This window comes from Genypterus blacodes, unplaced genomic scaffold (assembly GCF_046128005.1).
Source record: "Genypterus blacodes isolate CSIRO-AG114 ecotype Tasmania unplaced genomic scaffold, CSIRO-AGI_Gbla_v1 ptg000067l_1, whole genome shotgun sequence".
Lineage (NCBI taxonomy): Eukaryota > Metazoa > Chordata > Actinopteri > Ophidiiformes > Ophidiidae > Genypterus > Genypterus blacodes.
The window spans coordinates 11,845,664-11,860,657 of record NW_027466879.1 but is presented as its reverse complement, the minus strand read 5'-3'; the positions used below and the strand labels follow the sequence as shown (position 1 = coordinate 11,860,657).

General features: G+C 42.0%; 1 protein-coding gene across 1 annotated transcript; it reads right to left on the bottom strand.

Moving 5' to 3' along the window:
• Window positions 1-5,243: 5,243 nt before the first annotated feature.
• On the bottom strand, window positions 5,244-14,395 carry LOC143004848 (synaptotagmin-5). The gene is made up of 5 exons (XM_076156006.1): window positions 14,336-14,395; window positions 11,505-12,505; window positions 7,779-7,950; window positions 6,764-6,930; window positions 5,244-6,574 (listed from the first exon to the last, which is right to left on the bottom strand). Exons 1-5 carry the CDS (start codon window positions 14,355-14,357, stop codon window positions 6,425-6,427), a joined length of 1,512 nt encoding a protein of 503 aa, XP_076012121.1. The 5' UTR covers window positions 14,358-14,395; the 3' UTR covers window positions 5,244-6,424.
• Between the last annotated feature and the right edge of the window lie 599 nt (window positions 14,396-14,994).

The window sequence follows — 14,994 nt, the reverse complement described above, 5'->3', positions numbered from 1 at the left end:
CAAGAGCAACCTGAGCCAGAGGCATTAAAGTCATGAATGGGCATGAGGGGGCGTGAAGGCTGCTCTAACCATGACGGAGCATTCATTAATCTTCCTATGAAGGAGAAAAAAGAGGCACGGCGGCAAATCTGATCTCAGTTCTGGCTCTGTGATCCTCTACTAGGTCCTGCTATGTCTCTAGTGGGCTCCAGATGTGTGGGCTCACACACACACACACACACACACACACACACACACACACACACTCACCCACACACGAGGCCATGCACACACACATTGTCTCTCATGTAACATTCACTCGCACAAGGGATTTGGCAAAATCAAATGCAGGATTTTGCCTTCAAAGAGCAGCGAGTCGGGAAGTGTTTGTTTTGACACAGATCAAACTGTGGCATTATTGTGTTTCAGCACAATGGAAACAGCAGCTTTCTTAGAGTGTGTGTGTGGGTTGGGGTAGGGTGGGAGGGCAGCGTGGGGTGCACTGCCTCATTCACCTGAACTGTGTGACTGAACTTTAAGTTGGCTGCTGGCGAAGTATATGTGACAGCTAAGCCTTTGAAGCGCCGTTATGGTTTGTGATTGCGCGTGTGTGCGTGTGTGTGTGTGTGTGTGTGTGTGTGTGTGTGTGTGTGTGTAAGAGAGACAATTTGAGTAAATGAGTTTCACTCCCAGTCTCTTCTTATAAAAGGAACCTAATTGTAAGAGTGTAAATTATAAAGATGCTTTGAATCTTCACTAAGCCAGATTTCTGTGATAGTTTGAAGCTATAACAGGAAACACATGTTTACCACAAACTGACTCATGTTAACTTACTATCATTTCTGGAGCTAATTAATTCTGTAGAGAATCGGACTGCAGATTATAACAGCAAAAGAAATGTAAACATCTGCGTTTTTAAAATATCGCTTCATCAAACCCAGCATGCCTGGGTTATGAATATTTCACATGATGCTGCAGATACAGAACATAACATATGTGGTTATGTTTGTTACTGTCCCTGGGCTCAGTGGCTTGGATGTTGTTTGAGTTTGTTGTTTGCGATTTCAGCTCCTTTAACAAGCAAAGCAGAAAGTATTTCTACATTCAGTTTAGTCCCTTCACTCACAGCACAGAACAACAATGTCAATAAACAAACAAAACACATAAAGAGCAAGTGATGCCATATGATATTAGATTTGTAATCGACTATGCATGCAACTGTGGAAAATTATGGCTATACTATGCGATTGTGGAAGCATAATTATAAAAGATTGTGGAAAAGATATAAAAACTACTGGCCTCATAATACACGCACACACACTATCGCACACGGACACACACAGCACAGGCCTTCAGTCACACGAACAAAAGTGTTCATGTATAGATTCATTCAGGTAAATATACATTGCACCATAACACTCACGTACACATTTACACACACACACAGTGCGTACAAATACACACGAGTATACAGCATACATACATATATACAGCTGCACACACATACCGATGCACACACACACATACTTTCTGACCTGCTGTCACAGTGAGTTTTACATTCCAGAAGCTTTACCTCAGAGATCCACAAGAGGGCAACGGTCAAGTAGGTTTAATATGAATCATAGTCAAACTTTCACAGCTCCCACAGTCTGGACAGGAAATGATATGTCAGATCAAGAGATTATAAAGAATGCAAATCGCTGCAAAAAAAAATTAAATTTAAGTTAACACCAATGTTAATAAACCACATAAATGAAAACATTTTTCTACACTTATTTGCTCCAATTCCTCTCCAAGACAGTTTTTATCCAGCCCTAATTGATTTGTCCACCCACACATACAGATTTAGAGGAGAATATCAGAAACACCTTTCAGTGTAATATAATATAACACAGCATAAGCATTGACTTTGACCTCGAAAAAAGTCCAATTTAGTTAAATCAGCAAGTCTGTATGCTCCTGCAACAAAAACTGTGAGCTTCACAAAGTTTTATTGCAGGGCTGCAGTGTTGTTTTAGATTGTGCTGGCTGCTCACTGAGTGCATGGAACTTTACAAGCTTTCTGAACTCATAGCAAACCTACATAATTTAACCTGCAAATGGGACTAAAATAACTAGATTCTCTTTTTGCTGACATAGAAAAATGAGAATTCCAAATGTCAATCCACTGAAACTAACCAGCTACTAAATGCTGTTGCAGCTTCTTCCAGCTTCCAATAAATTAGAACACAAGGTCAAGGCACATTCAGCACTCTGGCTTAAGAAAGGAATGGATTTGGAGAGGAGATTTCTTAGTTAAGTCTCCTCTTTTGTTCAAACTGGGAAAAATGTGTTACAAGTTCTGAAATCATCATAAAAGTACCAAACGATTCTGAGCGAAGGTGCTGCATAGCCACGCCTCCTCTTTCAAAATACACACACACGCGCACACACATTTTTCAAACAAAAGCAGGTAGACAGTAATTGGCAGTAGTACTCAATGTAAACCTGTGATTGGATGAAGGCAACATGTGAAAGTGTGAGTCATGGATGCGACCCACAGTGCAGCGTGGAAGATGTTAGATGGCTAATAAGCTTGCTGGAGATCATTAGTTTGCTTCACTCCCACAGCTGCTGCGCCCAAAAAAGAGAGAAGAGAAGAGAAGAGAAGAGAAGAGAAGAGAAGAGAAAACCTCCCCTGCTTGTTTTTAATGACAGCTCACTAAACAAGTCATAAAAAAGACGTCATCCTCAGTTAAAAGCCTGATTTTAGATAACAACACGATACACATTAATGCTACACAACACCACACAACACACGTTCTCCTGCAAAAAACAACCATGCCGGTGCTCTCCCACAATCTAATATGATTATCTTGATGTGATTTGTTTGCTGTAATGGAGGACACATGTGACTAATGTCTACCCAGAGCGCAGTCAGACGGGTGAACAGGCAGGTAGACATGCAGATCAATAATGTTAACACACAATCAATAGTTAGTGAGTTGCTCCGGAAGTTCAAGTCAATAATTGCATGAGACATTTTTAATAGTCATGGCAAATCAGTAACATCCACATTGATTTTGGAATTTACCTTTAGGTGTTTTGTGCTTTCGTGTAAATTTTTTGCGCAAATCCGACCTTTACTCACAAAGTTCTAGAGCAGACTTCCAGCGCTGTTCTGTTCATACACACTGTGACGCTCTACTTCCAAGCTCCTGTAATGAGCTCTTGAACAGTTTCCCCCTCCATGTGTTATCTACCTCCTTCAAGTTAGTGTTTATTTTTTCTTACACTTTCTTTACTGCATTGTCCACATTCCTATTATGTTTTGTTGCATTGCAAAGGCGTGTCGACGGCCAATGACTTGCAGAGAGTCAACGAATGAAGCCTTGTTGTTCATGCCAAAAACAGGGGAAAACATTATCACAAACATACTGTACATGCTCATGTTTACATACTGTTTCAGATGTAATGCAACACAGACACACTCCTTCTCTATTTTACATACACACATATGTATGCACTTTGTTGTTTTGTGGTAAATGTGATCTAACAGCTCCCTGTGTGTGTACGTAAAGATAAAGCAACTCAAACAGATCTTCAAACATCGTCGTCCTCCCCCCTGGGCAGATCTGAGACTGTGCGACTGTATTATATGCTTTACTCTGTCAGATGTGTTATTGTGCGCCTTCGCATGTGACGTGTTTTATTCCAAAGCGCTATAGAAGCAGTGAAGGGAAGCGGGGACTCCACAGACGATGTGCAAATAGTAGTTTGAAAGAAATTGCCGCAGAGGCGAGAAAAAAAGCTCAACAGGAAGCAAGGATGTGATGTGATGGAGGTAATTAAGTGTGAGGATGTGCTTTCCATCCAACTGGGCCTGCCAGACAAATCATCTTTCCACATCTTTCCACGTTTTAAACATTGAGATGGATTTCAGAATCACAACAAGCAGAGACGTACCTTTTTGCGTGGGTGTGTATGCACAAATGTGTATGTATGTACGTACTGTTTTGTGCGTGATCTGATGCGACAAAAACATCTCCCTTGGAGTTATATTGCATAATCTTTAGATATTTATAACTATGAAGAGGGGATGTTACCCACCGAGTTCAGGAACAGTGACTAGAAGATTTTGTTGTGAAGCATAAATATTTATCAAAACCAGATTATCTGACTGGAGATGGGAGAATGGAAGCAAGTATAAAGACAATTTACCCATTTCCCCCTATAATGTTATCTATTTAATCATTTTTGATTAATTTGCAGGCCTGCAAAAGCCTTTGAGATATTCTGTGTCATGTTGAGCCACACACATAAACATGAGATTGAATCAGAGCAACAATTCCTTTTTCGAGGACTTGGTCCAATGAAGTTCGAAAAATGGAACCACTTATCCGGAGGATTTTTTTTATTAACCGTTCTGCTTCGAAGCTATGAATGAGAAAACACCCCATATTCCAGTAAAGGATCATCTAGCGAAGACGCTATTATTCCATCATTCTCTTACTGGAATAATCTGTGAAAACATCTGTCTCCCTGCTGCTCAGTGGAACGGTACCATTTCAATTTGAATAGTAAACAAACAAATTAAAATTGCTTTGATATCTGACTGATTTGCTGTTTAAACAAGCAGCACACAGTTGGTTATCACAGTATCCAAATAACAAATGTTGGAGTTCCACATTAAAAATGGTTAGAAAATAGATTTGGTGATACTCCTTATAAAAGAAGTAGGGGAAAATGTTGACATTATTTTCACTTGTGCTGAATTTACGTAATCATGCTTGCTTATTCTTAATCATTCTACATTCTACTACTTCTACACTACTTTATCATTTTGACCAAAGCTATATATGTAGTTTGTGTGAATTTGGCTTTAAACCGGTTGATGTGAATGTTCATATTCAGCCTTGAAATCATCAATATCTGAATAAAAGTGAACTCTTACATTTCTTACATCTGTAGTCTGATCACTGTCTCTTCACTCTAACACTAATGTCAGCCGGCATAAGTGTAGCCCATTTCATTTCAGTCTATGCTAATGCACTTCAGCTGTTTTCCAAAGTCATCAGGCAATAATGTTACAATAATATTATTCATCTCTGGGTCCTCCGTCGCAGCGAGCAACCTCATCAATCAAAGCTCCAGAGACAGTTTTAAGATGGCACTCAATAACAAAATGGAGCCAGAGCAAACGAGTAACGCGGATTACCACAGATGATGATCAATAACAGAATTTAATCGTGATAATGTTTTTTTTAATGATCACAGCCATGTGACAAAGACGACATGTCCACAGGAACACAACGGAACAACCATAATGCAGAACTAACTCCAGAAAAATCCTTTTACTGTTTATCCATCTGTGCATCAATATAAGATATAGTGGTAACCATCATTATGTGCATTAGTAGGCCTGCAGATAATCAAACATTAGACATTACATCCATGTTAGTATAGTTCATAGCTCATACGTAGTGTCTGAAAAACCAACACAACTCTGAATCCTTTCAAACTAAACCATTAATTAAGTAAGCATGCCACAAAAAGAGAGGCCTCTATAACTCAGTCTGAATGCTGGACATCCCTATAGACGCGTTTACTGGCACAGGTTTACATCACAGTGAACCACAGGCTGAGTGGCACCCATCAACAACAACGCTCACTGCAAACTGTTCAGAATGCGTGGAGTTGTAGTAACGCATCAACATTAGAGTGAATACAAAGAGAACCACAACAACAGCACGACTTCAAACGGCCAGAATGACAGTTTCACAACATTTTTCGAAAATCACTGTGGAGCTAAGCACACAGACAATGCAGTGATGTGGAATACTGTCGATATAATGCTGCTCCTCTGCCTTCGTCTCCTGCTTCCTTAATATATCAGCTCAGGGGAATGGAGGCTTCCCAGTGCTCGAGGGGGATGGGGATATTTTCTGCCTGTGCTCGGTCAGTACTGGAGCACCGTCTGGGAACCGTAGAGGGCGCTGTTTCCTGCCTCACCTGTGATCCAAATGACCCGCTACACCTCACCAGTGACCCACAGCAAACAATGTAAGATAAGGCAGGAAACAGCACCCTCTACTGCGGTAAATCAGTGACCATGTGCGGAGCACAAATTAGTCCAAAATATCTCCCCCACTGCTCAGTGCTTCTTTCTCCACAGCCCTGCACGTACACACGGACCATCCAAAGGTTTGTGAGGAGGCTAGTGTTGCTGCCACTCTCTCCTCCATTAGTTTGACCTGGTAATTGTCTGATAATTCATTCATAGCCGTCATCTGTTTATACGTAACATGGGCAAAAACATACTTAAACATCGTGACCAATAATCGACAACAGAGAAAACCAGCTAAAATTACACAACCCGCTGTCCACCTCTCACTGTTTGTCGAAACCAGGATGCTCTCACTGCGTGGAGGGACACTAAGCCCGTCCCACAGGCTGTCAATCAGTCTCACAGCATGTATGACTGGATGGAGTGCCAGCGGGCCGTCTCCATTTGACCCCGGGTGCACATTTCCTTCCAGTGTCCTTGTCCCTCCTCTGGAGCGTCACTGCCAATCAACACACGGCCCAGAATGCTGCTTTTCGTGTAGAGGCGGCCCTGTTGATACCATAGAAGATCAAGTGCATAAAGGTTCAGGTGTATGTATGATGTCTTCTAATTTGATTCCATATTTCAAGCGACTATATAATGCTTTGACCCAAATAAAAAATTAAATGAAATTAAATGAAATTAAAAATAAATAAAATAACATAACATAACATAAAATAAAATACTTAAAGCTTCTACCTGCATCACAATAAACTCGAGGATCAGTGGCAGCTGGGTGATGTCACCGGGGGGCAGATCAAACAGGAATGGAGCGTTCCAGACCGGGTTTGGACCACTCACCCCTCTGGTCTCTTTAGTGTCGATCACCTTTCCATCCTGACGCAGGTTGATGATAATGTAGTGATCTGTGGGGGAAAAACAAAACCGCACATTTTAGACAGGTTAGGGATTTGATGAAATTCACATTCTGGGTGGTCCTTAAATGTCATCTTACATGCTGTGATGTTTTTAACTTGAAATGGTCCAAAGATTCACATCATTATAAACCTCAGCCATTCCTTCACATACACAATATGATTTCCCTTGCAAATCCTTTTATTTTACTTGGCATGCAGATTGGATTTAGAACTAAAACTACGGTCTATTGCATCATTGTAAGGCAAACACATCTGCAAAGACATTCTCTAAGGTATTTTGACAGATGTTAAGCATCCTCTATTCTTCGCAAAAGCCTTAAATGTAAGCGAACCACATCAACTTTGACGTGAGCAGTTTCTTTGCTATTCCAAAGAGATAGATGGTTCTTACTGTAGGTCTCTTGTTCCTGCCTCTAACTATCCAGTATCATTACAGCAGAGAGATATGACACAGAATGGAGGGGAAATGAACCCAGACTGATCAGTTCCTAACCTGATTATACCGCAACTCACTCAGAGATCCGGTCTGTGTCTGACTGAGGATGGGGCAATAGAGCTAGAGGTTGTGAGTCTTTTAAGTCTTATGAGCAGTACTGTACTTTAAGGATGATTCCACATGCTTCAATGTGCATGAAACTCATTAATCCACTCGTTACAACACCAAGAAATGGGGGGAAATTACCAAACATCTCCTCTTTAAAATGCAAAATAAGTCTTTATCAATAAAATACTTATAATTATCCTTTATAACTTCTACTTATTACTCCAATTATGCAAATGAAGTAGAATAAGTGATGTCAGACTTGCTGCGTGCCTTTCAAGGACTCTGTCTTTACCTGGAGCTCCTGGGATGCGTGTGAGCTTGGCCAAGTTCTCAGCCTTCCGCACCATCACCTTGATGCGCTGGGCCACCGTCTGGTACTGCAGCAGAACAAAGAGTTGTCCCAAAGCCCGCGGGACACAGACCGAACTCTTCCTGTGACCCAGCGTCTCTTGTGAACTCAAACTCTGAGGACGGGAAGGAAGAGAAAACAGTGAGACAAAGGAAGCGAGGGAAAGTGAGGAAGAGGGGCACATGTCTTCTTTCACCAAGCAGATGTTCCCTTCATCCTTGCAAAGTTGGGGATTTAAATGAAACAAAGGAGAGAAAAAAATACCACAGCATCCAAACCACATGCATATAAATGTGTCTCTTTTTATACGGAATGGGAAGAATAGAGTGAGAGAAACTATCTAATAGTGTTAGAATCAAAGGTTGAATTCGCCTTCAGAGTGATTAAGAATGAATCACCGCCTGTCAAAGTGGGATCAACTCATCAGGGAGAGACTGTGAGTTTTACAGTCTTCTTTTCATCTGAGGGATATAATAATTCATTCACTGACAAAGACTGTGCTGTCATTAAATGGTTGACCTTGTGCCATAAAGTGTGTTGATGTTGATGTGTCTGCTGCTTCTTTTCTTAGATTCTGTTGATCATCTATGTTCATCGACTTCAGACAAAGTTAAATACAACCAACAAAAGACAGTTAAACAACACAAACAACGCAGAGACAACCGACAAGATGCAATAAAGCAACAGTCATACAACACAGACAACAAGGGATAATGACACAAATGACAGTGACTTCAGGTCAGGCTCAGGCTACACCAACCAGATTCAACTTAAAAATTTGGTCTCAGATTTTGCAGCAATAATTTCAGTTTCACTTTCCACGCCTGAAGGTGTCTGGGTGTCGGATACTGTGGCAAGTTACTCCATCCTGGGGTTTGGGACTAGAAAATCATAGCTTAAATAATAACACAGGCATGAAAGTGAAATGACAGATTCAAGAGGCAGACACAAGCAACATAGCAAACAACACTGGCGAGAGAGTCTTGCGACAAAAGCGAGGGATTGGAAATGATGCAAAATTGATGCAAAAATCCACATACTGGACCTCAACACACAAACATAACCTCTCATTTGACCTGAGGTTTTCATACGCTGAGGCACTTAAGATGGAAGTTGCAGATAATGCACAAGTGGAATAGTAATTTCCATCTTGAGTTGATGTCACATTCCATTAGCTTGCATTGTTGGGGGTCCAGTGAGTCACAGGCGACTGGCTTGGTATTATTTAGCCCGCCAGCGTCTCAGCGTCTCTTCTCTACAGAAGTGGATTTTGTCCAGCTTGTGAGTTTCGGGTCACTGCCCCTCTCTGTCATTAGCACTTCATCTAAGGGACCCTCAAGGAAACACATTTCTTGCATTTCTGCACGTTTGCAGAAGAGAAATATTTTTTCACATTCCATTAGATGTCAAACTCCAATGGGCTTCCAAACTCTGGCCTGTGCAGCTTCCAAAATCCTTTTTTGCACTGTCAGGCTTCATCTGTGTCTTTTCTATCAAAGCGTTACATATATAACAAACCACAGAACTCAGGGTCATTCAACTCAGCAACTAATACAAACCTCTCACTATTATCCATGGGCTCCTCTGTCACTTCTTATTGCCAAAATTGCCTCTTGATTTTAATATTTACTGTGGTTTTAGATCGACACTGTCAAAAAGTGATACTAAGTTACATTTGCACAAGTCATCCAAAGCATTTATCCAAAGCGTGTTTATATCACGTTAGAGTGTAAATAAGGTCACGCTCAGCTCAGCAAGGTCATTCTGATATTTTGGTAAAAGTAAAGTAGCAAACTGTTTCATGGAAGGCAATTAAATAAGAATTGAGTGGGTTACATAACAGACGCTGACTGTGAGTCATGCATTGACCAAAGCACGGAGGAGTTGGCATTGAAGGAAAAACAGGTCTAACATTGACAGATGCCTTTACATTATTAATCTAATCAATAAGTAGTTGAATATTGGATTACTTTAATGAATTACATCCGTGCTAATGCTGCTATGTTAAAAGTCATTTCAAAAATAAATGATTTTATTGAAATTGTGAGGTGCTTTTAATTACAAGTGACATTTTTCCTATATGATTTAAAGTGATTGACCATTCAAGGAAAGACCCATTTTAATGTCCATATATTAAAGTACAGAATCTACACATCTACCTGTTAAATGGGGTTGTCGTGGCTATTTACATGGTATTAACATGTATGTTTAGAACTTCAGTGAAGTGAAATACTGAAGGAAAGACATTGAATACTGAATGCTGCTCAATGTGAGAAAAAAACCCTGACTCCCCTCTTCTCACCGGGCTGCTCTTTAATCACTTAAAGGTCCTTTATAATGAACAGTCCTCAAATTCCTGCTAAGTCATCCCCCAAAGCAAAGTGCTGTGATGCAGCATTATATAATTTATGCCAAAGGTCCCTGCTGGGCTCATTCCATTAAAGCCTAATGTTTTGCTATAAATCCCGTGAGCTGATATAACTTAGCCGCGTCTCGCTCATCATTTGTTTGGGTTGCTTCACACCTGAGCTCTTCCTGCTACACCGCCACACACACACACAAACACACACAGCTCCAGATATTCACGCCTGGCAGCCGCTGTTACTCGGGGAGAGGACGGCAATGGTGTGTAAACGTGTTTATGTGCCGACTTGGACAAGGAAGGAAGGAGGTTAAATAGACCTGAATCTGAGAATGTATTTCCACTGCAGTTTATATTTGTATTGGCTTGCCGTCCCAGAATACAAAACGCCTCTCTGGCAAAGCCCAGCGAGACCCCTCCCTCTAGCAGTCTGTTATTATTGCCCTCCAGCAGCATTTCTTAACAGCCGCAGAGGGCACGATGTGGGTGTGCTGCCAAATCACAGCGTGCTGCGTGTTTGCTCTGCAGTCACTAACATCAATGTCACCATGTCTAACAACAGTGGAAAAAAGGGCTAATGGGAGAGCTGATTAGATGCTATTTCCTGCATGGATAAAACACGATATGGGATATTTATAGGCTTGTGTGCATTGTTTTTACATCTGTTAAGTCGTCGGAAAATGGAGAATGTTGATTTCTGTGATAGTTGTGTGCAATGTAGTGACGTGTCTCTTCCTGATGTGTCGCTTCGTCAGTAAGCTGGGCAAAGTGTTTGTCATGCACACAGCAAGACCAGAGTGACTTCCTTTAGACACTTTATTCAAAAACATAAAGTTACAAAGTCCAAGGTTCTATGTGTGTGTGACAAAGCTCGAGTCCAAAAACTGTGTCGCTTCCAAAACCATCAACAAGAACCAGGCTCTTGGATAAGTGATACTGATGTCATCGAACAAACTTTACAACAAGACAAGTGATGTCATCTAACGCCCAGCAATGATCTCATCTAAACTAACAGAGTTGCAGCAATGGCGTTACGGTAGATTTGATGAAACTGCTGTGGATCTTAGCCAGACGAGGTGTTTCATAACAGGAATTAATCGGAACATACCAAAATACTATCTTAAATGGGGCTTGATGATAGTTTTTGGTCCTCCTTAATTGAAAAGTGGTGCATTTGGGCCAGGAGATGGCTGACAGTGGGTTCGGGTCTATGAAAGCACAGGTCCATCTTGGGTTTTATTAAGATGATGATATGGCGTACAGGTTTTATTCTAAAATACATAAATTAACATAAAATTGCCACATACCTTTTTCAACTTGCTTTTGGTCGGGCTGAGCTGCCTGGTGTATGTAGCTGTGGTGTCCGGCTCCCAATCCATCTGCTCACAGGTAATTTCCACCACCCCCAGGGCGGCTTCTCTCAGGCCTGAGAAGTCCCTGCTGTAGACAGCCAGTCTCAGAGTGCAGGTGCGGAGCTCCTCCACAGAACCCACCTGCAGCACAAAGCTGTGACTGTGGAGCTCCGGGCCAAAGCTTCGGCGCCTCGAGGTGATTTGCTGAGGTGAGGGGCAGAGCGGAGGGAGACTGGCCCGGACGAACACCCCGCTTCGCCTTCGGCTGGCCCCTGACAGCCCCAGAATGTTGACAACCAGGGTGCCGCAGGAGGAGGAGAAGAGCAGGGAGAAGTGCAGGAGAGGAGCGTGCTTGGAGGGGAGGGAGAGAGAGCTGGAGCCATACTGTTGTGGACTGGGCTCCCCATGCTGCATAGGAGCTTTGGTGACTCCATTCAGTCTGCTGCTCTCATTGTAAAGGAAACTCTCTCCACTCACAGTGCTGCGCCGACCCATCACCCGCCGAGATTTAGACACAAAGCTCAGCTTAGTGAGGGAGGGCAGAGAGGCTCGACCGTGAGGTTTAGCGGATGAGCACGGAACGGCTGGTGTGCTGAGCCGTCGCAGTGGAAAGGAAGACAAGGTGGACTGGACGAGCTCAGTAGACCTTGTAGAGCTGGGGTCAAAGGGCAAGGCAGTGAGGTCATCCTCTGAGGGGGAGGAGCTACTTTTGGATAAGGGGAATTCCAGCACGTCACCATCCAACTCTTCATACTGCTGCTTGACAGGTTGTATGCATGGAGACGGCGTCAGGGTCACAGTCACTTTCTCAACAGGACCTTTATGAGGAGACAAGAAAGATGCCTCCTTGTCCTGTGAGGAAACGCTCTTTCTCCTACGCCAGCACAGGATGCAGCCAACAACCAGACAGTAGCAGAACACAGCCAGACCCACAGCCAGCACTATCTGCAGGTGAACTACACAGACAGAGAGCAGAGTCACAGGGAGCAAGAAAGGCATCGGACAATTGTGTGGTGTGTGTGTGTGTGTGTGTGTGTGTGTGTGTGTGTGTGAGACAGAGACCCTCAGCACAGCCAGTTCATTGTGAAATATCTAACGACATCTGACGCCAGCAATTATCTTGTTGTATCTGCGCTCCATGATGAGATTAAAGAGGAAATGTCTCATGGTTGTCATCATAATTCTTCCTTTGTATAAATGATATTGGCACAGTTGCTGCTTTGATCCAAAGCAGAGGTGCAGAGAACACAGACTGCATGAGTGTCAGTGTTTCTGTGTACACACATATTTATCATAGTTCATTTACTTTAATTTAGTACTTTACTCTACATTCATGCACAGCTCTACTATCTAAATAATGGATAAAACGTTTTCCCATATTGACAAGATTATAGATTAATTTCATCATTTTATGGCGAAGATTCTACATCATTTCATTTAAATTCCCCTGTGATCTTTCTCTGTTTACACACTAAAAACCTTAGCAATTGTAACACACAATATTTTGGTGCCAAACATTGCTTTGTTATTGTTGATGGAGTCACCAAAGAGGCTGTGGGCTTGAATAGGTTAAAGCCAAACCCTGATGTCCAGTGAGCGTCAGTCAGTGAGGGTGCACCCTGATGACTCATGCATCACACTCAGTGGTGGATTGTGGTAGAAAATACAGCTGGTAAAGTGATCAGGCAGTAACTGACAACAGACATCATTTGTAGCTCCAAAAAAAGCAGCAATAGTAATTCATCTTTTTTTAATTTTCTTGGATGATCTTCTTATCATATTACTCCCATCATGTCAATATAACAATTTATCACACAAACACTTACGTCAGCCTGAAACAGCGTAAACTAAGTAAGAACATTTATTCCTACAACACAAGACAAGACACACAAATCAGGAGGAGCGTGTTTAAGTTTGCACCCCATTAAGTGCCAAATCCTTGCATCATCACAAGGAGAAGCCTTATCAGGGAGTGAAGGTTCTCTGAGGTGCATCGCCACAAAGAGGAAATCACCTCCAGATCTGATCCTCGCCCGTCAGCAACACAGATTTAATTCAGTCCCAGTGAAGCGGCTGTCAGGCAGGCAGCTTCCATTAGGAGATGAAAGTGCTGAGTGTGTCAATGCAGCAGCCTTAATATAAAAGCTGATGGGCAAACTGACAAATGACTCAGGTCAGTGAACATGGATCTGGTAGACCAAATGAGGTAATTATGAAACCTGAGCTGTGCCTGACGTGCAGTGTTGAATCCTGGTCCAGTCATTGGACCGTTTGTGTTAATTACTGTCTGCACTGACTGCTTAGACTTCACTAAATCAAGCAGTACAATGGTACCGACATGGCATATGTTTACTTTACTTTGACAGAAAGTAATAGATGTATAAAGCACAGGGAGAAATTAATCTATTTCCAGTCTTCAGCTCTTTGTTCTTATTCCAACAAAATCATCTAAAACAAATTCAAACAAGTAATGCTGCAAAACATAAAGGGGCATATTCCCAGTGCTGACTTGCAGCCTGTTCTCACACTGCCTCGCTTCTCTAAATGCACAACAATCAATCACTGCCTCCACTCCAGCTGAGAAATTTGCAGGATTGGGAATTTTTTTGTTTTCCAAATAACTCTGGAATTCTGGAATTTGTACATTCTTTAGTTGTTTTGCTGACTAATCCGGTAGAAATATTGAGCAAACCAAGTACTTGCATGTGCCTTCCAGTCATTCTGATAAAGTAAACACAGGCAGTGAGAGCCATTTTACCAGCAGAAACAGATCTAAGGTGACTTACCTCCCAGAGTGTACTGCGACATGTTGCTGTGCGTTTGATGTGTGAATGAGCGCAGCCCGGAGTCGGTGCGCAGAGTCCGGCAGCCTGCAGCCGATAGTGACGCGCGGTGACGAAGCTCTGATTGTGCGGGGGAGGCAGAGAGGGACCACGGAAAACACGCCAAACACACAACTCAATCACCAATCATCAACCACCCTCGTCATTCCACCGCTTATCTGGTTTATAGGTTATTATTCAAAATGAGAAGGAAAAAATAAAGATCAGTTCAGAATCCCCAAACAGAACAGGATCATAATGCTGCATAACGGGAATTGTGAGTGACACACAAACACAAATACGCTTACTACGTATTGTAGCCTACACATACTTACGTATTACGTGAGTCTCAAATTTGGAAGACATTCACATTGTACATTTAAAACTCTGCTTCTTTCCATATTGTATTACTTTCTCCCTCCCCACACTTAAACTTCACGTAGTATAACTTTGATAATAATAATAATAATAATAATAATAATAATAATAATCCGTCTTAACTCTGAATTACACTTTGTTCCTGTGCTACATTTGCATGACAGTTATGTTTCATCAGCATATGACTATGATCAGTACAGGTGATCAATAGTATGCATCGACCCTTCATTCTCAATAAAACTATT